This window comes from Erythrolamprus reginae, chromosome 1, assembly GCF_031021105.1.
Source record: "Erythrolamprus reginae isolate rEryReg1 chromosome 1, rEryReg1.hap1, whole genome shotgun sequence".
Taxonomy (NCBI): Eukaryota; Metazoa; Chordata; class Lepidosauria; order Squamata; family Dipsadidae; genus Erythrolamprus; species Erythrolamprus reginae.
The window spans coordinates 108,393,897-108,419,472 of NC_091950.1; the positions used below are offsets into that span (position 1 = coordinate 108,393,897).

Below are 25,576 nucleotides of genomic sequence, written 5' to 3' on the forward strand. Positions count from 1 at the left end.
TTACATGCACATAATTTGGTGGACATGCTTCTATGTCATCTTACAATGAACATACAAACCTTGTCTTCTTGCTCCCATCTTTAACCATGTTCGTAGCACGAGACTGTACTACAGCTATCATTTCTGGTTAGCTACAACTGGAACTTGATGCCAGCAAGTAAAGTCTGGCTTTACTTAAACATTTATTTATATACTGTTTTTTGGCACCCGCTTCAAAGAAGCAGACATAGAGTATTAAAGTACAGATCACAGCACTCAAATTCAGTTTAATAACCCATACAGTAACTAGATAAATAGCAGCAAGAAGGCAAAATGAATGATGCAGTGACATTCAAATTAACGCCAAACACTGGTGAAAATAACAGCATCTGCCTTGTAGAACAAAAGGGCAGTGCCCATATGAAACATACAAAACTGACTTCAGAAAAGCAATCTACTGCAGAAGTTATAGGCTTCTCCTGTTAATTGCCATTTAAATTACAAGGCTAGTGCTCTCCGTATTTTGTATTCCTGCTTTGTAAAATTAAAAGAATTGCTGTTCTGAACACAGTTAGCTTCCTTGAATCTCAACTGATAAATTTGGGGACTGAATTGCCTAACAATGCATGGATGGCAACCTTGATCTCTTTGCAGAAATTGCAAAGATAATTGAAGTTTACCTCTTGTTATTTTCCCCCTCCCCTGCCATCTGCATTAGGCCACCCAGAGTGTTGGACCATTGTGCTCATCCAAAGTAAACCCCCCCTCTCCATTTATTCAAAAGCATCATTCTTTCTGATGTATAATAATAAGCGGAAGTCCTTTCCCTCTGCCTTGTTTAGACTCTTTTGCACCAATGGAAACAAATGGTTAAATCATAGGGAAAGGCCAATAGAACAGCCACAATGAATAAGCCCTGGCTGAAAATTGAATAGGAACAATTATTTCTCCTTGACCTGCTCACATTGGGCTTTGGCAGTGTCTCATAAGGCCGTAATCCTACTCTTTGCTCCATAGAAATATTCCCATTCACACATTTTCAAAATATCAAAGCAGCCAACTCGGGAGTAAGAAGAGGGATCACCATTGCTAGCCTTATAATATAAAGTTTTGAAATGTGTTTTATTTATTGTTGAACATTCATGTTTTTATAAAATTAATTGAACTATTTTACAGGCCTTTTAAACATCAAAGATAATATTTATAATGAAACATTAAAACAATCGTGTTTGGTAAATCGCTAACAACATTTTGAAAGCCTAAATTGAAAAGACTTGCGTGTACTTTTCAGAGAGGTAAAATGCCTGGAGGCCCCATTACATGTCTGATGGGCCTATGTGCTCTACTGTTTGTGAGTTACATGTAACAAGAATCTTTCTGGAAGATCTCAAAAATTGGGGCTAATCCAGCAGTGGGTTGCTCCCAGTTCGGATTAGTTCTTAGAACCAGTAGCTGCAGCAGCAGAAGGCTCTGCCCATCCACTCAGGATGCTTCTGCACACACAAACTGGTAGAATATTAATTCACTAATTCACTGCTGGGCTGTTCGTAGCTACAGAAATGTCCTGTTCCATAGTCAAATCTTCACATCTAAGTTAAAACAGAAAAATCAAAGAGATGTAATCAGAGTATAATATACAGTACCTCTAAATTCTAATAGGAAAAAAAAGAGAAAACATGTAAGTGCAAATACAGGATTTGTAAAACGTACTAAACCATAAATTAGGGGAATGTGATCTTTTTTATTTTAAGAGTTGCACTGGACATTTTTTTGGAAGGCATGGCTTGGGGAGAATTTGGGGGTCTTTTAAAAACAAAAACAAAACACATAGAAGTGTATATGAAATCTATGATTTTTGTGTTATTTTTCAAACGCATACCTAGACCTATACACTCCCATCAAAGCTAACCTGAAACCTAACTTGAAACTTTACATTATGATAGACAAACCAATCGATAAATGACAATAAAATCATCATCAGTTCAAAAAAACACCAATCTAAAACATTATGTATGCTTCAGGAAAGAAATGCTGACTTATAAAAATAAATTCTATGTACGAGAATTGTACCACATGCTCCATCCAAGAGAATCCTGCTCTTCCCAGTCCTAGTGACTATAACTTCCAAGTTTATTTCAAAAGATCTCCACATAAAAGTACATTACAGGAATCTAATTATTCTGAAGAATAATCTAAATAGCAAGATAAAGCATTTTGGATCTATCAAAAAGGGGCTAAACTGGATAAATTAAATACAGCTGATAGAAGGTGTCTTTTTCCTTAACACTCAACAGAACATTCAAGAAGAATGTAAGGCGCCCCTAAGCTTAAAATATGGCCTTTAAAGAGTAATGAGAACGAGCTTTATTGTGTTACTTGTCACCCTGGCCACAATCTGATCCAGGCAAGAGCACACTGCAGAGCCTCACACGCATTTTGAGAAGTAGATTTGCATGTCATGTAGGTAAATTGACATTCAGCTACTCCCTTTGTGAGGTTCACTGCCAGAAGCTTTATATAGATATTAAAAAGTAATGGGAATAGAAAAGAGTCTTGAACACCCTGCAGTCCAAAAGCTGTGGGTAGGAGCAGTGCATTCCTCAACTGTGAATAAATCATGTCTGCAATACCCACCTTCCTTTGCCTTTCCAGAATATACTACGATCAACAATAGCCCAAAATACCAAGTGATTTAGAAGACATCTTCTTCTGCCATTGCAGAATTGATAGCAGTACAGTGATCCCCCGGTTATTGCGTCCCCGACCATTGCGAATGGGCTACATCGCGATTTTTCAACCCGGAAGTAAAAACACCATCTGCGCATGTGCGCCCTTTTTTCCTATGGCCACACATGCGTAGATGGTGTTCCCCGCCGGGCAGATCAGCTGCTGGGCGGCTTCCTTGGGTCTTTCCCCTCTTGCTGGCGGGAGGGCGAGAAGCCCCCCCAGCACCCGCTCGCCCTCCGTTCGCCCGCCCTTCGCCCGGCCACCCGCCATTTGCTCGCTGCTCGCCCGGCCACCCGGGTTCGTTTGGCTTCGGGACTCAGTTGGGAAGCGGCACGGGTGTTTTAAAAGGTCTCCGCCGGCATGGGGGGCTTCTTAGCACCCCCCCAAACCCGGGTTGGGGGTTCGGGGGGGGTAGGAAGCCCCCCATGCCGGCGGAGACCTTTTAAAACACCCGTGCCGCTTCCCAGCTGAGTCCTCAAGCCAAGCGCAGAAGTTAGCCTTGAATCCCTTTGAATCCCGCCGCTTCTGCTGGATACGGGCGATGGGGGGGCGAGCTGCCACAGCCCCTGGCTTCCGCGCCGCTCGTCCCACCCACCGCCCGTATCCAGCAGAAGCTGCTGGATTCAAAGTGCTGGGGTGGGGGGCTGTCGGGACAAGCCGCGCACAAAGGCCGAGGCGAGGCTGAGCAGGAGGAGAAGCCAACCAGCGAGGCGGTGGGCTGGGAGCCGCAGGTGAAAGGAGCTCGGGCATCGGAGCGCGGCGCCAGGCATTGTTCTCCGGACCCCGCCCGCAGCCTGGAGAGGGAAAGGGCCGCCGCGGGGCTGAGCGGGCGGGGTCCGGAGAACAATGTCCGAGCTCCTTTCGCCTGCGGCTCCCAGCCCACCGCCTGTCTCCTGCTGCCCGGTTTAGCCAAGACACGAGCGGCGAAATGACTTGGAGGAATGTGAAGCTGAAACCGGCCGGGACACCCCCCACCCCCCACATTCCTCCAAGTCATTTCGCCTGCTGCCCGGTTTAGCCAGGACACGAGCGGCGAAATGACTTGGAGGAATGTGAAGCTGAAACCGGCCGGGACACCCCCCACCCCCCACATTCCTCCAAGTCATTTCGCCTGCTGCCTGGTTTAGCCAGGACACGAGCGGCGAAATGACTTGGAGGAATGTGAAGCTGAAACCGGCCGGGACACCCCCCACCCCCCACATTCCTCCAAGTCATTTCGCCTGCTGCCCGGTTTAGCCAGGACACGAGCGGCGAAATGACTTGGAGGAATGTGAAGCCGGTTTCAGCTTCACATTCCTCCAAGTCATTTCGCCGCTCGTGTCCTGGCTAAACCGGGCAGCAGGAGACAGGCGGTGGGCTGGGAGCCGCAGGCGAAAGGAGCTCGGACATTGTTCTCCGGACCCCGCCCGCTCAGCCCCGCGGCGGCCCTTTCCCTCTCCAGGCTGCGGGCGGGGTCCGGAGAACAATGCCTGGCGCCGCGCTCCGATGCCCGAGCTCCTTTCACCTGCGGCTCCCAGCCCACCGCCTCGCTGGGACTCAGCTCGAAAGCGGCGACAGCCAGCGCGGAGAAGCCGTTCGCCGGCGCTGGCTGTCGGCGCTTTTGAGCTGAGTCCCGGAGCGAATTCGCTCCGGGACTCAGCTCGAAAGCGGCGATAGCCAGCGCGGAGAAGCCGTTCGCCGGCGCTGGCTGTCGGCGCTTTGGGGCTGAGTCCCGGAGCGAATTCGCTCCGGGACTCAGCTCGAAAGCGGCGACAGCCAGCGCGGAGAAGCCGTTCGCCGGCGCTGGCTGTCGGCGCTTTGGGGCTGAGTCCCGGAGCGAATTCGCTCCGGGACTCAGCTCGAAAGCGGCGACAGCCAGCGCGGAGAAGCCGTTCGCCGGCGCTGGCTGTCGGCGCTTTGGGGCTGAGTCCCGGAGCGAATTCGCTCCGGGACTCAGCTCGAAAGCGGCGACAGCCAGCGCGGAGAAGCCGTTCGCCGGCGCTGGCTGTCGGCGCTTTGGGGCTGAGTCCCGGAGCGAATTCGCTCCGGGACTCAGCTCGAAAGCGGCGACAGCCAGCGCGGAGAAGCCGTTCGCCGGCGCTGGCTGTCGGCGCTTTGGGGCTGAGTCCCGGAGCGAATTCGCTCCGGGACTCAGCTCGAAAGCGGCGACAGCCAGCGCGGAGAAGCCGTTCGCCGGCGCTGGCTGTCGGCGCTTTTGAGCTGAGTCCCGGAGCGAATTCGCTCCGGGACTCAGCTCGAAAGCGGCGATAGCCAGCGCGGAGAAGCCGCTCACCGGTGCTGGCTGTCGGCGCTTTGGGGCTGAGTCCCGGAGCGAATTCGCTCCGGGACTCAGCTCGAAAGCGGCGACAGCCAGCGCGGAGAAGCCGTTCGCCGGCGCTGGCTGTCGGCGCTTTGGGGCTGAGTCCCGGAGCGAATTCGCTCCGGGACTCAGCTCGAAAGCGGCGACAGCCAGCGCGGAGAAGCCGTTCGCCGGCGCTGGCTGTCGGCGCTTTGGGGCTGAGTCCCGGAGCGAATTCGCTCCGGGACTCAGCTCGAAAGCGGCGACAGCCAGCGCGGAGAAGCCGTTCGCCGGCGCTGGCTGTCGGCGCTTTGGGGCTGAGTCCCGGAGCGAATTCGCTCCGGGACTCAGCTCGAAAGCGGCGACAGCCAGCGCGGAGAAGCCGTTCGCCGGCGCTGGCTGTCGGCGCTTTGGGGCTGAGTCCCGGAGCGAATTCGCTCCGGGACTCAGCTCGAAAGCGGCGACAGCCAGCGCGGAGAAGCCGTTCGCCGGCGCTGGCTGTCGGCGCTTTGGGGCTGAGTCCCGGAGCGAATTTGCTCCGGGACTCAGCTCGAAAGCGCCGACAGCCAGCGCGGAGAAGCCGTTCGCCGGCGCTGGCTGTCGGCGCTTTTGAGCTGAGTCCCGGAGCGAATTCGCTCCGGGACTCAGCTCGAAAGCGCCGACAGCCAGCGCAGCGCGACTGTTTTAAAATGTCGCCGCCGGCATGGGGGGCTTGCCAGCACCCCCCGGACCCCCAACCCGGGTTTGGGGGGCTGCTAGGAAGCCCCCCATGCCGGCGGCGACATTTTAAAACAGCCCCGCCGCCCCCAATCTTCGGCTCCTCGCTAGCGCTGCGGGAGTAAAAACACCATCTGCACATGCGCAGATGGTGTTTTTACTTCTGCAGCGCTACTTCGCGAAAACCCGCTCATTGCGGGGGGTCCTGGAACGGAACCCTCGCAACGAGCGGGGGATCACTGTATTCCAATACTTCAGAGGTTGCCAAAAAGAGGAGGGGGTCAACTTATTTTCCAAAGCACTAGAGGCCAGGACAAGGAACAATGGGTAGAAGCCAATCAAAGAGAGAAACAATGTTCATGCTGGGGAGATGATCTTCTGGTTTCTGGCATGTACATGTTTGTCAGCCACCTGGACTTCCACTTTCTGGTGTGCATGTGCATGCAAAGACCATTGGCCAGGGCACATGTTCATGCCGGAAACCAGAAGGTCATCTTCATGGTGAGCACATGCACACTGGGCAGCTGCTCTGCTGGCGCTCCCGCACACGTGAAGACCACATGCCAGAACCCGGAAGAACAAGGGGAGCAGAGCTGCTGGCCAGGGTGGGTGGGCCAGGCTTCCCTCCCTCTGCACCCAAGTAGGCTTCTAGCACACAGCCAGCTCTCCCCCAGCTCTCCAGCACTGACATAACCCAGACCACCTAGATACCTTGGGGGCAGCTGCGCAGTGCTTGCTGGCTGGGCGGGTGGTTGTCCTACCCGCTGCTACTAGCGCTGCGAGGGGTGAGGAGCCGGGGCAGTTCTTGTGCTGTTGCTTCCAGCTGGGATGCTGGAACAGCCAGGAGAAAAAGGAGAAGGAGCCACCGACAGCAAAGCAAGCTGCCCAGGAAAGTAGGAGGAGAGCGCAGCTCCTCGTGCATGGATGGCACCAATTGGTAAGCGGCGCGCCAGCCAGGAAGCAGCCGGGAAAGGTGGGATGTGCTGACTTATTCTTGGTGGTGGGCTGGGGGGTGTCTTTGGAGAGGGGCGGCATACAAATCTAATAAATTATTATTATTATTATTATTATTATTATTATTATTATTATTATTGTTATTATTATTGTTATTATTATTGTTGTTGTTGTTGTGGTTGTGGTTGTTATTATTGTTATTGTTGTTATTATTATTATTCTTCATCCTAGCCAGAGTTGGGGCAAAGCTGTCCCACCTGCTGGGCCCACAATGGGAACACCAATGCCCCTTTCCTCTAGGGCTGAGAAGGGGCTTCTGTTTTCTAGCAAAGGGAAGCGGCATTCCCTGCCCAACTCTCTCCCTGTCTGGGGCTGTAGAACCAGGTCATTGATGAAGATGGGCAGGAAGGTGGGCAGGGAGGCACGTGGACCACCAAAAGACCAAGAAAAGCTGGTGTATGTGCACTAGTAATTGGTCTTCATGCGCACATGCATGCCAGAAACCGGGAAGACCAGGTAGCTGGTAGCACAAGCGCTCCTACTCCGCTTTTCAGCACTTGGTGCTAAAAAGGTTTACCAGCACTAGTACAGAGTATCCTGCTTCAGCAGGGGCTGGAGTAGAAGACCTCCAAAACACTGGAAAAACAGAATGCAGATAGTTGGATCTTGGAAACTTTCATTACAGTATCTCTACTATATATATTATATTCTATGTCTGTTTCAATTCAATGCCTCAAGCCGTGCTCCATCAGAAAGAAAATACACAGTTTCCTTAAACAGAGTCATTGTGAATAGGTAATTAATGGGATCTAGTATCACTCATTTCATGTTAGTGGCATTTTCTTAATTGAAACTGCATTTTGTTCTTAATTTTTTTTCTAAATTGGGGGTAGGGTGTAGTAATAGTTTACTTGTCTAAACAAAAGGCGTGAGAATATGTCTCTCCCTACACCCCCCTCCCCCACCCTTGATACAAATTTAATAGCTTGCCTTCATGGTTTTTGTCTTGGATTTTAAAAATTCAACACAAATTGATTTTGTATTTTGCCAAGTGGCTTTATTTATCTCACTTAATACCTATAATTTAATCTTTTGTATAGAAAATTAGCAGGATATGAGGCCTTTCACTTTTTCTTATTGCAATTTAAATTAGAAGTTTGTATTGGCTTTGTAATGCAAAGGGACACCAATGATGGGGTAAATTAATCCTTTTCAGCTGGAAAGCTTGAGGAGAGGGAGAAGAACCATAGATAACACATTTCCTTTTAAGCTCAGGGCACTAAAGATCATAGATGTGATTTAGTAATGAACAAGTGCAATCTTTTGACTTTGTTGCTTTGCCAAACCATTAGAGCGATACACAAATCAGTTTGTTCTGAAAAACTGAATTCTATCTGTAAATGTTAGGAAAGATGTTTTTAATAATGGCATATACCTTCAAGATAATTGTGCTGTAATTTTACTTATAAAATAAAAGTTTCTATTAGTAATATAAATTATAGTGAATATTTAGGGAATTAAACATAAGAACTGTTGTTTTTTTACATTTTTATTCATTTTGAAAATGTGCTATTACTTAAAATAATGTATTATATGTGATACAAATTTGAGATACATGATAACCTTTGTTTGCTGTAATGGATGTTTTACATAATAATTTGGCTTTTCCTATTAAGCACAAGGAATTGGCAAATTCAGGTAGTTCAAGTGGATATAAAGGGTTTATTGCAAGCTTAAATTCTCTACAAGAATCTGAACTACTAATAGTCAAAGCAAATTGACAATAGATAAAGAGTCAATGGGATTCAAGGAGGGCTGGACTTAGATCTCTTGTGGGTACAAAGGGACTTAAGACCTCTTCTTTGGGTTCAGCTTGGTCATCTATACTTGCTTTCCTTTTTGTAGCTAAAGATCTACCATTCAAATTATCATCATCACCATCACCATCACCATCACCATCACAATGACAACAAGAACAACAGAGTTGGAAGGGACCTTGGAGGTCTTCTAGTCCAACCCCTGTTTAGGCAGGAAAATGGTTATCCAACATCTTCTTTAAAACTTCCAGTATTGAAGCATTCACAACTTCAGGAGGCAAGCTGTTCCACTGATTAATTCTGTCAGGAAATTTCTCCTTAGTTCTAAGTTGCTTCTCTCCTTGTTTAGTTCCCACCCATTGCTTCTTGTTCTACCCTCAGGCAATGTTCCCTCTAATTTTTTTTTGGTGTGGGCGGAAAAGTATAGTGTCTGAGTGGCAATCCCTTTGGGACTGGGCGGCATAGAAAAATAAACAAACAAACAAACAAACAAGAAAAAAATTCCCTTCTTTTTTATTAAAATAAATTAATAATAAAACAAAACCAAAATCTATTACTATTATTACTATCTTCTCTTTTTCCATCCCTGTCCCCTCCCCCCTTGTGTGTGTGTATGTGTGTGTGTGTGAACTCTTGAACCATTTCCAATAACAGGTGAGCTATTGGAAATGGTTCAAGAGTTCACACACACACACACACACACAAACGGCTGGGGGTTTTTCTCTCTCTTATTATTTGGGTGCTTTTTACCAAATGCTTTTTTAAATCAAGAGTCATTTTTCTCTCTCCCCCTCTTGCTCTCTCTCTCTTTTTCTCACTTTCTCCCTCTCTTTCTATCTCTCTCCCCCTCTTGCTCTCTCTCTCTCTTGTTTTCTTTCTCTCTCTCACTCTTTCTTTCTATCTATCTATCTCTCTTTCTTTCTTTCTTTCTCTTCTCTCTCTTGCTACCTCTCTCCCCCCCTTTATCTCTCTCTCTCTTTCTTACTTACTTTCTCTCTCTGTGTGTGTGTGTCAGCGAGGGGACTGTGAGAGCGCTTTCTCCGAGCGCTTCAGGAACGCCTGCCCTTCCTCTACTGCAGCCCCCTTGTTGAAAGTCCGGGACGAAAGCGCTCCCAGAGAAGGGGCTGTGAGAGGGGTGGGGCGGGCATTACCAAAGTCCGCGGAGAAAACCCTTTCGCAGACCCCTGGCTGGGAGCGCAGAAGTTGGAGAAGGAGAAGCCACAGCCCCTGCTGCAGGAGAAGTCGCGCCCCAAGGCAGGAGGCAGCGGAAGAGCAGAGGGGGCGGATCGGGCGGGTGGGGGGCAGGGCCGAGAGGCCAGGGGCGCGAGGGAGCCGGAAGCACCGTGGGGAGGCAGGGGCGGCCGCGGCTCCCTTCCCTTCTACTGCCGGCGCCTCCCCGCCCCCGCCCCCCCGCGGGCTGGCAGGGGGATGGGGAGCGCGCGCCCGTGGAAAAGGGTGCGCGGGGGGTATTTGGGGGTGCGCACGTGCACACACGCGTAGCTTACCGGGAACACTGCCCTCAGGTGCTTTGGAGAATAGTTCGACTCCCTCTTCTTTGTGGCAACTTCTGAGATATTGGAACACTGTTATTTATCATGTCTCCCTTAGACTTCTTTTCATCAAACTAGACATGCGCGTATCATTCCACCTTGATTGCATCAGCGGAATCTCACCCAGCTGCCAGATTTAGGGTGACTCGCTCCTTCCTTAATATGGGGTGAGGGAGTTGATGAACTGTTGCAGGGCAGTGCTGAGGATTTTAATAAGTTTTTCGCAGATAAAGTCGCTCAGATCCAGACGGACCTGGACTCCAACTGGAATGCAGTGTCAACTGACAACAAGTCAGTTGAGATGACCGGGCCTGTCTTAGTAATGTTGTGTGGGAGGAGTGTGACCTGGTGATGCCTTTTGAAGATGGGAACCACATCAGTTCTTTTCCAGTCCTTTGGCAATTCCCTGGTGCTCCAGGATCTTTGAAATATATATTTCAGTGGTTCTGTTATCTTGTTTGCCAGTTCCTTCAGAACCTTGGGGTGTAATCCATCTGATTCTGATGATTTGAATTCATCTCGAGTAGACAGGTGTTCACTTACCATTTTCTTCCCTGTTTTAACTTGTGTTCCTAATATGTTTTTGTGATGCTGTTTTTGATAGATTGGACTGTTTTTTCCCCCTTTGTGTAAAGACAGATGCAAAAAACATGTTAAATAGCTCTGCTTTCCCCATATTGCTTGTCACCTTCTTGCCACTTTCTCCCTGCAATGGGCCGATTGGGTCTTTGACTTTTTTTCTTGTTTTTAATAAGTTGGAAGAAGCCTCTTTTTGGTTACGTTTTACGTTTGTCACAAGCCTTTGTTCATTGATCAATTGATTCTTGTTCAGGCAATGGATATATCTACATCTGAGAATAAATATGCTGAATTGAAACTATATTTTCAATCTTAATAACATATCAATGGCTTTTTTTTTTCAAAAAACAAATTTTCTATGGTATCATTGTTTTTTTTAAATCTCAGATGCATCGTCATGCTGCCTGGGAGTGAATGTTTTGTGCAAATGTATTTTAGTTTATCAGCAAATTTAGATAAATCTTTGAGTTTGGAAAGATAAAGGAAGAAGCAAAAGGAAGAAAAAATCTTTGTTGTGAAGTGAATGGAACTGTCCAGCTTTCAGGATGCTGATGTCATTCCAAGAAATACTGAATGATAAGTGTCAGTAAATCTGATGATTCATTACTGCATAATAAGAAGGCCAAAGGAGCACTGTTTCCAAAGATAATGCTTTAGTAGACAACCAAAAATAAATAAAATGGCCTGAAAAATCCATCAAAGCAACAGAAGCTGATTCAGCTGTGATGAGACATCACATGGGGAGTCCTGTTGACTCATTAAAAATGCCCTTTTAAGCACTCACAAAAACTATGTCAGTAAACAAGCACATTAATCCATCTGATTTACTCACACTTCTCCATCCCCCTTCAGCACTGATATTCAACATTAGCAATAATTCAAACCTATAATTTCTCTTAATACAAGAACTTTCATGGACTTACCTTCAAGGAATGCAATAAATTGATTGCTTTACATATCATGACATTATTCACTGCTGTCACTTTACGTACATCCCAGGATTAAGTTTAATTCCATTATTAAATTTTAAAAGATTGAGAAGAGCATTTCCTAAATTGCGTATGTCTTCTGTCAAAACACAATAATTTGCAATCTTTGCATTGATTTATAATTTAATTTAGTTTGTAAGAAATTTTGAAATGCTCAAGGATCACTTTTTTGATCAGTACTTCTGGCAAATTAAACAGAAATAAAAAGGGAAATTCTGAAAAGTGTTTAACAAAGACATGACCAAAGGAGGCACAATTTTTGACACAATCAGACCAAATCCCCTGGTTTCATATGTTGCATTCTGATATACTGAAGAATGGTATTCACAAATGTTTTATCACAGTCTGTATTTAAATGAGTCGTATCTGCTATTCAAAAATCTGAACACTCCAAGTTTAAAGGGTATTATCTTGTTTTCATTCTATTGAGTTCAATGGGAGTTTAAGCATTTTTAAATCCCATTGCCATCATGTAAACATTACAGTATGATTGAAGCCCATCAGCAATTGAGAGTTTAAGAAGATAAGGATGAATGACAAACTTCATTTGTTTCCGTGCTGTCTGGTTTCGATGCTGTTTTCTGTGGCAAGATTCATGATGGGAAATGACAAGTGCATACGGCAACAATGATTTATGTATGAGTAGCTGGAAATGAAATAGAATAAGGCAGAAAAACAAATGAATAAACCTGGAAAATTAAAGTTATATTAATGTGCCTGCAATATTTTGCATTTTAAAACTAAATGCTAATCTTATTCATTTATATGTGCATCCAAATTTTGCCCCTTACCCATCTAACAATTCTTCTGAGAATTAATTTCATTGCCATTACAATATTCTTATCTCACCAAAACTGTTATCTTTTCCTTGAAGAACTGTAGCCATTAATTGGTTTATTGGGGAAATGGATCTGCTGCTTTAATTTTAATAAATTTCTAGGCAGCTTACAGGAAAAAGTTAGAACAATTATGTATTTCTACTACTACTACTACTACTACTACTACTACTACTACTACTACTGAAACTTACTGGCGCAGTGGTTAGAATGCACTACTGCAAGCTGCTTCTGCTGACTGCTAGCTGTAGTTCACCAGTTCAAATCTAATCAGGCTCAAGGTTGACTCAGCCTTCTATCCTTCTGAGGTGGGTAAAATGAGGATCCAGATTGTTGGGGACAGGGATGGGCTGCTAGCCAAAATGCTAAATTGGGCTCATCACTGCAGCTTGTGAGTGCTTGCGGGGCCAGCATGATTTTGCTTCTGCACCTGTGGAGATAGCAAAATTGCGCACGGAGCCGAGGTGCGCCCGTGTTTCGGCAAGTTTTTTTTGTTTCTGCGCATGCCGAAACACGGGCATATCTGCAGCTCCGTGTACAATTTTGCTATCTCCACAGGTGCAGAAGCAAAATCGTGTTTGTTGGACATACTCCTGGTCACTTGGAGGATGATGAAGAACTTGAGGACTCAGATACAGATAGTGTTTATGAATTAGTGGTGGACCCGGGGTTACAGGTAGTAGAAAAGGTGGGAGGCCAGCCACAGGATGTAGCTATGAGTCCAAAATCTAGCGAGGAAGAATCAGGCGTTCGCTGGGTCAATCCTAAATTCAGAAGGGTCCAAAAACGTAAGGAACAGGTGTTTGGAAGAAGATATTAAGGGGAGGAATGGGTTAAATACTGGAGTGATGTATTTGGTACATCAGGGGGTCAGTGGGGAAGAAGGGTGGAGTTTCAATGTTGTAGGGCTAAAATGAAAGGTTTTTCCATTCAGTTCCCAAGCAAGCAAATGCATTCTGTGTTATTTCACAGTCGTTTCTGCTGTTTTTGAATCATGCTTTGAGTACATAAATCTTGTTAAACAAGGAGGCTGGGAGGAATGTATGAGGAATGCAATTAAGAAAGATAACGGGAGGAAGAGGAATGTGCTAGTATGAACTGTATTTTGAATACGGAAGGGAAGAGAATAAAAATGGAGTTTCTTTGTTTATGCAATACTGCATTTAGTAAGCGTTATTTGTAATAGCTAAAGTTCTACCAGAAACCAGAACAGCGCTGGCCCCACAAGCACTCACAAGCTACGGCGGTGAGCCCAATTTAGCATTCCAGCTGGAGCCCACACCCCTGGTTGGGGGCAATATGCTGATTCTATAAACCGCTTAGAGAGGGCTGTAAAAGCATTGTGAAGTGCTATGTAAGTCTAAGTGCTATTGCTATTGCTACTACTAGTACTTCAAGTAGTAGTAATAGACAATCCAAACAACATTGCATTGATATCTGCACACAAATGAATCATGAATCACAAAAATGATTTATATCATTTCATCGCTCATGAAACAACTGAAATGATATAAATTTCTAAAAGAAATACTGCCTATCAAATTTATGTGGCACTCATCTACCAAAAGCAACTTATATTTCTTATTTAGCTGTAGGAAATTTTCCTAAATCTTCTCTCCTGCATTAAATATACCATACCATCACTGTCACCAGAACTGCAAAATAGCTGTCATAGAAGTAAGCTTTTAGCTGCTTCTCCTGGGAGAACATCTCACATATGGAGGCTTTGTACTATCATAAATGTTTCAAAGAGCCATATTTCTGTCAGAAATATATGTTGTTGGTTGCCATAGTATTTTATATCATCAACGCCAGAGGATAACAAACATGAGCGGCAAAGTGGTCTATTAACATGTGCTGCATATTGCTGAATAACTGCAGTGGAGTTAGAGAGCTGGAATGATAACAAGGCATACTAAGTGTAATAAATCCAGTAAGATCAGGGAAATACCATCCAGCCTGTAGTTGTTATGCATATTTTCCAGGGCAACACAATGAATTAATGCTCAATGGTTAATGAATTTTCCTGAGAAATCTCCCTGTAGCAACTGATGCATTGACAATGTTTGTCCACTCTGAATTCATTCATAATTTCCCCAACATCTGTTTCCTCTTGTTTTCTCAACAGTATTCTTTGTGTCTTGGGAGCTCAAATTACATTCATTAGGGTACTGAATGCAGAAATCATACCTGTTTTAAGTGTCATTGAAGACCCATCAATGGAGAAGAGCATTATTTTGCACATTAATTGGGGAATTTAAGTGCCCATTAACATCCCATTAGGACCACTAATAGGCTTTTTAGCCTTACATACATTTTATATATAGTACAAAATGCTTCTACTAACACTTCCTACCACACCTCCAGTTGCTTTCCATCAATACATGTACTTTAAAACTAAGGAATTGTGAAATCCATGCATACTTATTTTCCAAAAAATTCTCATAAACATGGAAGAGGATATTTTTAAAAGTATGTCTGGGTGTGGTTTTCTTTATTTTTTTACCCTTTTAAATTATATTTGGATGGCAGCCATTTGTCAACACAGCCAGTATTTAAGCAAATGCTGTTCAAAGGTTGCTTATGGAGGAGGCAAAAGGTCAAAGGAAGGATTTTGCCAACTCTGCTTCCAATCTTATCTCTCAGTTTGTTCAAGGAGCTCCTTAAAAGGGAAGTTCTGCACGAAGATGAGAAGAACTTCACAGCAATATGGAAAGGAAAGGAAAGGAAGGGAAAGGAAGGGAAGAAAGGCTATTACAACTGGCAGTGTTACTGGGATTTCTGGAATAAAGCTTTCTTTAAATCAAAGTACAGCTGAATTCAAATACTGTTATCTTTATGAAACAAATATGGCCAAATTAAAATGCATTTTGCTGGTGGAATGCTAACTAAAGTTTGCTGATTTGAAAATGTGGTAGGTACAAATTAAGATATTTATTTATGTATTTATGTATTTATGTATTTATGTATGATGTATGTATGTATGTATGTATGTATGTATGTATGTATGTATGTATTTGATTTATATGCTGCTCCTCTTAGCTTATTCCTTTTGCCATTAGAATTATATTGTTAGAAGGAACTTTGGACATCTTCTAATTCAACCCCTTGCACAGGGCAGAAATCTTCAGATAATAACAGACCCCCAAACCCCACACAACTCTCCAATTATGGAGCACCCATGTAAGAACTTAAAAAGTCATTTTAGCTAGCAGTCTGTCTGAAAGTTTAAGATGATGTTGGATAACCATTTGTCTGCAGTGTTGTAGGATTTCCTGCCTAAGTAGGGGGTTGGACTAGAAGACCTCCAAGGTCCCTTCCAAGTCTGTTTTTCTGTTCTGTTCTATTCCATTCCATTCCATTCCATTCCATTCCATTGTATTCTATTCTATTCTATCTTCAGTTGGTTATTCCATATTCAACAACTTTCAACTGTCTGCCTGAATTGATTCCATGGAACATACTTTATTTAATGGTAAGTTTGCAGGAAATAAAAAGTAAACAATAAATAAATAAATATTCTTCAAATATATTAAGGAGGCAACTTTTTAGTTTATCATGATATGTGAACGTAATGATTCATAAGTGAAAATAGAGGGGGAAGGGTTAGAAAGACCAGCAAAGTAAAATCTAATTTTTTATGGCTGATAATAGAATTGGTGTCTGTTTACAGAGACAAAAACATGATTCCCACATTCATCTAAGCCATGATGTCTACACATTGTCCTTGGTTTACACAATTTCTTGATTCATGAGCCATAATTTACTAACCACATGGCATAGTTCACCAATCTGCTACACCAAAAACAAACTACATTATGATTTAGTGCATATGAGAATCCAGCTTGTTTCAATTCTACCTCTTCCTTTCGTTTGTTAATTCCAGAAAATTGCTTTTAAGACTTCAGAAATGATATGGCTTAGAACTCTGAACCACATCCTTTCCTAAATATGTGTTCTGGCCTGCATCTTCTTCGTGGCACAACTGGGAACCTCAAGTGCAGGACCAAGAGAACAGAGAAACAACTGGTGTCACATTTCCAAAGCAGAGTGGAAGGGACAAACTCAGCTACCCCAAAAAAAAAAGGTTTAAAGGCCTGGCAGCTTATGGAATCAGTGAACTTACATTATTCCCTTAGAAATCCCCTTGGCCTTTCATCCAAGCTATTCTTCCTCCCTTCCAGCCTCTCTCACACTTTCATTTATGGGTTCATTTGTCATTGGCTCATTGCAGCTACCTTTGACCTTTCTGAAAGTCATGCATCTAATTTACAAGCTTGCCAACTTGCAGCAACTCTTTCTCACAATAGTGGAGCATCCTGGATGTGATCTTTTGGGTACCAAATAACTGGGAAGATTTTGGAGGGCAAGAGTTTGATTTTCTCTATCACTAAAGCATCTTTTTATTGGGGGGAAAAAAACTAAGGCCATTCTATTAAGACTACTCTGGATTTATTTATTTGTATTTAAACACTGATATATTTCTGCTGCATCTATCATCACATAACTATTATCTATTGTTTTATTTACATTGTATTGTATTGCATTGACTATGATTGTATGCCGCCCAGAGTCTACTAGAAATTGGGCATCCTAGAAGTCAATTAAATTAAATTAAATTAAATTATTAAAGTTGTAATTACAAAATCACTTATCTCCGTTGTGACAAAAAAAATAAACTAATCAACAAATCCTTTGAAAGTAAAATATATCTAGTCCTTGTTCATTGACTGTTCAAAGTTACAATAGCACTGAATGAGGGAAACATACAATTAGATCCTCATAGTTGTGGCTGTCACAGAATCCCACAGCCACATGATCATAATTCATGCACCTTACAAGCAATCTAAAATTACGATGTTTCTGCAACCTTCACTGTCAGCTTCCAACAAGCAAAGTCAATTAGGAAGCTGGCAGGAGATCACAAATGGGGATCCCATGACAGTGGGATGTGGCAGCTGTGTAGGGTTTGTGTAATTTATAGCAAAGAAGAGTGCCATAAGTCGGTACGGTCACATGAAGTTGCGTTTCCCAACTGTGCTGTTTAGTGATCTAATTGCTGTTCCCAATTGTCATAGTTAAGTGAGGATTACCTGTAATCCTCACTTAACATAACATAATTTGCCTGGTTTGGGTTTAGTGTGTTGTATGAATCCAGTATTTGTGGCCTGTAAATCATGTGGAGCTATTTTAGGGAATTTATGATACATTAATTCTATACTAAGGCATGCAAAGAAGGTCCATAGTGTTGAAGACTATTAGTAGCTTCCTGGATGGTTATTTTGGGATGTGTACTGGTACTGCACCAGCATCAGCTTTGGGACTTTTAGAATAAATCATGTTGACTATTGTAGATTTGATGAAGCAAAATCTAGATGACTAGGTGGAGATGAACCTTGTGCTAATTCCTTATCAAAAACTTCATCCTGCCTGTACGTACCATGGAGCCTTAGTAAGCATTAAACAAGGATGCAGATGTATTTATTGACATACAGTATTTCTCAAGACAGAGGGTGGTAGGACACATGGTAATAATTTCTGTCTTTCGGAAGGTCATTCAACCTAGCATGACATGCTTGGTGCCATTTATGGTGGTACATTGTAAGTTAGATCAAAAGCAATATATTTTCAGGTTTTGTATGTTGTCAAAGATTTGTTGAAGAAAATCATTAGAGTTTCTATATTAGAAACATAGATATCCGAAAGCAAAGCTTCTCTTCCCAACATTAGTTAAAGGTTGCTTTGCAAGGATAATGGGAGTGAAGTATGAATGATTTCTTCTCCCCGCACACAATCCAACTGAACAGAAAGATATAATTTAAAGGGGTTTTGTCTCTTTGTCCATCAACAAGTTAACTCTGAAAATAAAATGGGATGAAACACAGTCTGGTGTTGTGAAAGAAGTCAGCAAAAAAGAGATTGGAGTAAAAAAATGGGCCCTATCTGATTGTAGGCTGCATATAAAAAATATTCTGAAGTTAATTTTCCTGTGAATCCCTATGACAGAGACAGTTGAACAGCAGCTACAAAAGCTGCTGCCAACTATTCCAATCTAAATCCTCTCCATTCTGTCTTCATATTAGGTGACCCAGAGTAGAGCAAGGGTAGATTGCCCTGTGCTGCCAGCACACGCACGCACACACACACAGATACAGAAGGATAACCCATGCATCCATATGGATTATATCCCCTTTTTTTTCAAACACATACACACTATAGAAACAACACTTGTGCATACACCTAACTAGTTCCTGCAAAGGAGGTTCCTTCCTTCCTTCCTTCCTTCCTTCCTTCCTTCCTTCCTTCCTTCCTTCCTTCCTTCCTTCCTTCCTGTCTCCCTGCCGCCCTGCCTGCCTCCCTCCCTCTTTAAAAAAACACCTTTTTTTTAAAATTAAAAATATACTTTATTTATAAATACAAAGAAAAAAAGGGGGGGAGAGAGGGGGGAAGGAAAGGATGAACAGAAGGAAAAAAAGGGGAGGTAGGGAAAGGGGATACAAAATCAAGGAATATGGAAAGGTAGTAACATTTTACATCATACATTATACATCATAGCACATATATTTCTTAATATAGTTATAATGTTTCTTAAACAATGTAAATAAACAATATCCTTACTGTTACCAACTACTGTGTATCTTAAATTATAATAGTAAATCTTACATCTCACACCTTTATTATTTTTGTAAACAACTCAGGGCAGCCAACATACATAATAGTCCTTCCTCCTTTTACTTTCCCACAACAACATGCCTGTGAATAGAACAGAATAGAACAGAACAAAACAGAAGAGAATTCTTTATTGGCCAAGTGTGATTGGATACATCTTGAATTTGTCTTTGGTGCATATACTCTCAGTGTACATAAAAGAAAATATACATTCATCATGAATCATGAGGTGCAACACTTAATGATTGTCATAGGGGTCAAATAAGCAATCAGGAAGCAATACATAAATCATAAGGATACAAGCAACAATTTACAATCATACAGTCATAAGTGGGAGGAGATGGGTGACAGGAATGGTGAGAAGACTAATAGTAATAGTAATGCAGCCTTAGTGAATAACGAGTTGGGCTGACAGAGAGTGACAATCCTAAAGTCCCTCAACTGGCTTTTGTATGTTTATGTATGTAAGTATACAAAAGAAAAAAGCAATGCCTTTCCCTGTCCGAATTGGAGAAAATGCTCCACATGTTTTCCTGATGGGTACAGAAAGAGGCAAGGTAAGATTTTATACCTGTTGCATCCTTGGATGGACTATAACCATGAAGGTGAAATCTCTGTGGGCATGCACAGCTCAGCTGGCTGGTCATTGGGTTTATGAGGTCACATGCACCCCAGTCAGCTGGTTGTTCTGTTTTTGAGAGGCACATGTACTCTGGCCAGCTGGTTGTCGGGTTTCTGGTGCATGTGCGTGTATGTATGTATGTATGTATGTATGTATGTATGTATGTATTTATTTATTTATTTATTTATTTATTTATTTATTTATTTATTTATTTACTTACTTACATTTGTATGCCGCCCCTCTCCGCAGACTCGGGGCGGCTCACAACAAAGTGAAAAAACAGTTTACAACAAATCTAAATTTCTACTAAAAACATTTAAAAGAAACCCCATTTTCTAAACACACATACATACACACATACCATTCATAAATTGTATATGCCCGGGGGAGATGTCTCAGTTCCCCCATGCCTGACGACACAGGTGGGTCTTAAGGAGCTTACGAAAGGCAAGGAGAGAAGGGGCAGTTCTAATCTCGGGGGGGAGTTGGTTCCAGAAGGTCGGGGCCGCCACAGAGAAGGCTCTTCCCCTGGGGCCCGCCAGACGACATTGTTTAGTTGACGGGACCCGGAGAAGGCCCACTCTGTGGGACCTAATCGGTCGCTGGGATTCGTGCGGCAGCAGGCGGTCTCGGAGATATTCTGGTCCAGTGCCATGAAGGGCTTTAAAGGTCATAACCAACACTTTGAATTGTGACCGGAAGTTGATCGGCAACCAATGCAGACTGCGGAGTGTTGGTGAAACATGGGCATACCTAGGTAGGCCCATGACTGCTCTCGCAGCTGCATTCTGCACGATCTGAAGTTTCCGAACACTTTTCAAAGGTAGCCCCATGTAGAGAGCTTATGTATGCCTTCCAGTTTGGGCACTCTGTGCCCTCTGTGCCAAAAAGATTCACCATCACTGGTCCATAAGGTGTAGTGGCATCTTTGCTTCTCATTTCTTGCATGCAAGTGTGAGGCAGAAAAGCTGAAGCAGAGGATGTTTCAAATTCATATTTAAGGAGCATACTGCTAGAGGAATTGTATTGGAAATACAATAGCAAAAGGGGGGAAAACATTCCATTTCCTATATTTTTTCCTGTGTAATGCCCTCCCACTTCTGACAGAACTTTCTTCCTATAGTTCATAGTGTAGATATTGGATTCATGCAACATTTTAAGCTAAAATATTATTGGCTAGTTTGTGGCTCGGTAAGTTGTATGAATCTTGCCACAGTGGCTGCATTATGTTTCAGTGCCTACTACAAAATCAGACAATTTAGGTATCTAGTACCTATCTAGATTGCAGAGCCAATGTTTATGGAAAGCTGAAAGGGACAAGTTACTACCAACTGTTGATAGTAATGCAGGGGTTTAGACCTGCATTGCGGTTGAACATACGCTTCTGATCCTAAGAACGCTTTTAGCACACAGAAAACAAACAAAAAAAATCAGACATCATAATGAATGTGGTTATCTTTCTATATATTCTGTCTTAGGGTTCTGCCAAACATTAGAGCAGAGGTCTTCAAACTTGGCAACTTTAAGACTTGTGGACTTCAACTCCCACAATTCTCCAGCCAGCATACCAGCTGGCTGGAGAATTCTAGGAGTTAAAGTCCACAAGTCTTATAGTTGCCAAGTTTGGGGACTTCTGCATTAGAGTAACTGACATGTGAAGAAATGCAGAGCAAAGACAAAGAGTTTTGTCTGAAATTCTACAGAGTCTACGGAGAGGGGTGGCATACAAATCTAATAAATTAAGTAAGTAAGTAAGTAAGTAAGTAAGTAAGTAAGTAAGTAAGTAAGTAAGTAAGTAAGTAAGTAAGTAAGTAAGTAAATACGGTAAATAAATAAATTTGTGCTCTTCAGAGGAATCGGACAGAATCTCCTCTTAGCACAATGGAAGTTGTATTCCAGCATATCTGGAAGAGAGCAGAATGGAGAAGGCTGGAATTATTTGCATACTCTGGGTTGGATGAATCAAGATTCTAACAGCATTGACCACCTGCTAATATTCATTTATGCAAAGAGGTGTACCTCTTTCTCTTCTTCCCACCTGCCTGCTTTCCTTTCTATCTGATGGGGGGAGGGGAGGCTTCCCCTTAGGCTCCCTTCAAATGGGCCTACAAATCCCATTATTCTGGCTGGAAAGGACAAAATCTGGGATCCAAGGCAGCTGAAGCAGGAAAGTCTGCTAGGTCCCACAAGCTTGAGGGGCTGCCGGGGGGGGGGGGGGAGGTCCAGATTATTTCCCAAGACACCAGAAAGCCAGACAAAGAACAATGTATAGAAACTGACCAAAAATAACAAAATCAAAACTGACCAAGGAGAGATTCAACTAGGAGAAACTTCATGGTAGTAAGAGTGAAAACCAGTGGAATGCTTGCCTGCGGAAGTTGTGATAGCCCCAATACTTGAGACTTTCAAAGGGAGGTTGGACTGCCATTTGTCTGAAATAGGGGGGTTGGACTAGATGACCTACAAGGTCCCTTCCAATAATAATAATAACAACAACAACAAACAAACAAACAACTGGCATAAGCCAGTGAAAGTGATCCCAGTGGTACTTGGCATGTGGGTTCAGTGCCAAAAGATCTCACTGGACATTTGAAAACTATCAAAATTGACAAAATCTCCATCTGTCAACTGCAAAAGGCCACTTTACTGGGGTCGGCACATATAATTTGCCGCTACATCACACAGTCCTAGGTGCTTGGGAAGCACCCAACTGGTGATGAAATATGAAATCCAGCATAGTGATCTCGTTTGCTGTGTTGTATGACAAGAACAACAACAATAATCTAATCTTAATCTTTAATCTTGCCAATTGTGAGAGCTCCCACTTGAGATCTTCATGCCATCTGTCTGAAGTGGTGTAGGGACTCCTGCTTGAGGGGTTGGACTAGATGACCTACAAGGTCCCTTACAACAACAACATCTAATCTAATCTAATCTAATCTAAACTAAACTAATTTTACCAGTTGTATGATCTCCAACACTTGAGACCTTCAAGTGGTGTAGGGACTCCTGCTTTATGTGTGGGGGTGTTGTTGGACCAAGGCCCCTTCCAACTCTAATAATAATGATGACGACAACAACAACAACAACAACAATAATAGTCTAATCTGATCTAATCTAATCTTACCAGTTGTGAGAGCTCCAACACTTGAGACCTTCAAGAGGAAATTGGGCTGCCAACTGTCTGAAGTGGTACTCCTGCTTTGGGTGGTGGGTTTGGACTAGATGACCTATAAAGTCCCTTCCAACTCTAGTAATCTGTAATCTGTATTTAAAAAAAAGCAACCTCCTCCACCTGCTGCACCTTCCCATGGTCGCACAGCCACAGGGTGGCTTTGCAAAATATGCTCGCTCAGTTCCCGGGCCGGCTCCGCCCCCGAAATGGTTAAACTGCGCCTCCCGCCCTCCCCCTCTCTCTCTTCAGCCCCCTTTGAAACGGCCCATTGAGTCGGGAGTGCCCAATCTGCGAAGCGCTGGCAGCCGCGGCGAAGGGAGACGACTTCCTCGTCCCCGCCGCCTCGTCTCCCTGAGCGCCTTTTTTCAAGAGGGAGAGGAAAGCGGGGCGAGCGGGCACCCAAAAGCCCGGGCTATGCGCGGCCGGGGAAAAAAAACAAACCTTAAAAACTTTCCAAAGATGAGGAGGTCGGTCTGCGCCCGAGAGGCAGAGATGCTCCCCGCAGCCGCCGGGTTGGCACCGCAAGTGCTGGAGCTGACGGGCTTGTAAAAGCCTAGCTGGCAACCTAGTGGGCAGGTGTTGGCCGGCACTCGGGCGGAGGAAGATGAGCGTGATGCTGTGGCGCTGGGAGCACAACAACCTGACCATGAAATTGGTAAGGGAACTCTGGGTGAGAAAGGCGACGCGCGCGCCCTCATCCCCGTCCCCTGCGCGCCCTTTGCGCTCCTCGCCAGCCGCAGCGCGGCTCCCGCTGGCGCCCCGCCCGGACCCGAAGTCGGGAAGCCGCAAAGTTGGAGAGGTGGAGGGGGGGGGGGAGAGAAGCAGAGGCAGGTTCCTCCAAGCTCCTCCTTCGGGTGGGAGGTTGGGGCCTCCTCCGCCTGGAGCTTTCCCGCGGAAGCGATGCCAAGAGTTTGGACTTGTGCGGGCTTTTTTCTGTTTTGTTTTGTTTTGTTTTCATTCCCCTTTCCAGCTTCGCCTCTCCACGTGCTTGCTTGCTTGCTTGCTTTCGTCGTGATTCCAGAGGCGCAAAGAGTTGGGAGTAGCCACACACTTGATGATGAATTGGGGTGCTTGTGATATTTTTCCCTCCCGCGCTTGGGGTTTTTTTTTTTTTTGGAAAGGGCTTTGTTCGGGTCGCTTAGGAAAGTTTTAGAAATAACCTGCAACTCCTGGGTGAGGCGAAATGTGTGTGGGTTTCCCACTTCCCAGCACAAATGAGATTAGGAAACCCACATATCTGCTGAGAGAGAGAGAGAAGGAGGGAGGGAGAGAGAGAGGGAAGGAGGGAGAGAGAGAGAGAGAAGGAGGGAGAGAGAGAGAAGGAGGGAGGGAGAGAGAGAGGAGGGGGAGAGAGAGAAGGAGGGTGGGAGGGAGAGAGAACGAGAAGAAGGGAGGGAGAAAGAGAGAAGGAGAGAGAGAGAAGGAGGGGGGGGGAGAGAGAGAGAGAGAGAGAGAGAGAGTTGACTTGCAATTGTGGTTTAAACGCAAGGAGAAGCTGTACATTAGTGACTTTGGAAAAACTGATTTCCAAACCTGAACCAATAACAGCTGCTCTGTTTGAAGGAGTATGCATGTGATTGTGTAACCCACCCATTGGATTATTTTTAAACAAAGGCAATTGCTCTCCTCTTCACATTTGCTTTAAAAAAATAACATTTCCGATGCATTCAGAACACAATAGCAAGGATTTGTTTCAAATGTCAGGAAGGCTGTAAGCTTTAATGCCTGGGAAACGGATAGAATCCTTTGCACCTTGTAAGAATTTATTGGGTATTAACAGAAAGATGCAACTGTCATTCACAATTGTCTCCTGTGAAATGTGGTCCTTTTAAAGGACTACCTGGACAGGCACCATCAGTACTTGGAGGATCCTGTTGAATTTTTATTTTGAAAGAAGCTTTCCTGTGTCCAGGGATCAAGATACTTTTATTCAACATGCCTGAGTGCCTGTTGGAAAATTGAATTTTTGTGTTGGCAGGAAAGGGTGCCTATTAAGCATGGGGGTTATCCAGGCATGAACTGAACTGATTCTACGCAGGCTGAAACGAGAGGTGACTGCTATTCCAGTAGCCTGCTTTCTTATGTTCCGGAAATCAGGAAGCAGAGAGAATAGACTCTGCAGGTGTATAGAAAGCCCTTTCTTACAAACATAAACATCTCAGTCGCTTTTGAATGGGTCCCAAACAAAGGTGAGTTTTCATTTAGCACATAAAAGGAACTGAGCCAGCATTTTTTTTTTTAAAAAAGAGCTGGGTGATATAAGCTTTAAAAAGTGGATAAAATGCCAGCAATTTTCCCCTTGATGGTTTGGCTGAATAGCAGGGATCAAAAAGCATGTGCCTAAGATCAGACTTCATAGAGATGGTGAAATTATACTAATCAATCTGAAACTATGATTGATAATAGGAACAGTGCACATTTAACATGTAAGTTAACTTGGGAACTTACTTACTCTGAGAGCTTACTTATAAATCCAGTGGGTGTTGCAGCATAATAGAGATAAGAAAATTGGAGGATGCCAAAAGCATTCTCTCCCATATTTGTTGACTTGCTCCTTTCTTAACTATGTTTTTGTAATTTGTTTTCTTTTGTGTTTCTTTGGAAAAAATCACTTCGGAAACTACCTGTCTCTCATAGTCTTTGCACAACTGAACTGTTCTGGCAGAGTTGGCATCCTCCATATT

General features: G+C 44.0%; 1 protein-coding gene and 1 long non-coding RNA gene across 5 annotated transcripts in view; one reads left to right on the forward strand and one right to left on the reverse strand.

The window, feature by feature from the left end:
* Positions 1–25,576, forward strand: part of NAV2 (neuron navigator 2) — a 395,483-nt gene that overhangs the window by 40,065 nt on the left and 329,842 nt on the right. Inside the window, exon 1 of one of the 4 annotated variants that reach the window (XM_070761679.1) lies at positions 23,163–23,547. The exons of the other annotated variants lie outside the window; for them this stretch is intronic. Within the exon in view, the coding sequence (XP_070617780.1) occupies positions 23,497–23,547 (51 nt within the window). The 5' untranslated portion in view covers positions 23,163–23,496. Of the gene's footprint in view, positions 1–23,162; positions 23,548–25,576 lie in introns of those variants that run through there. 4 annotated transcript variants of the gene reach the window in all.
* LOC139172554 (uncharacterized) lies at positions 1,075–23,655 on the reverse strand. The gene is made up of 2 exons (XR_011559889.1): positions 23,334–23,655; positions 1,075–1,568 (listed from the first exon to the last, which is right to left on the reverse strand). It is a non-coding gene; the product is annotated as an uncharacterized lncRNA (long non-coding RNA).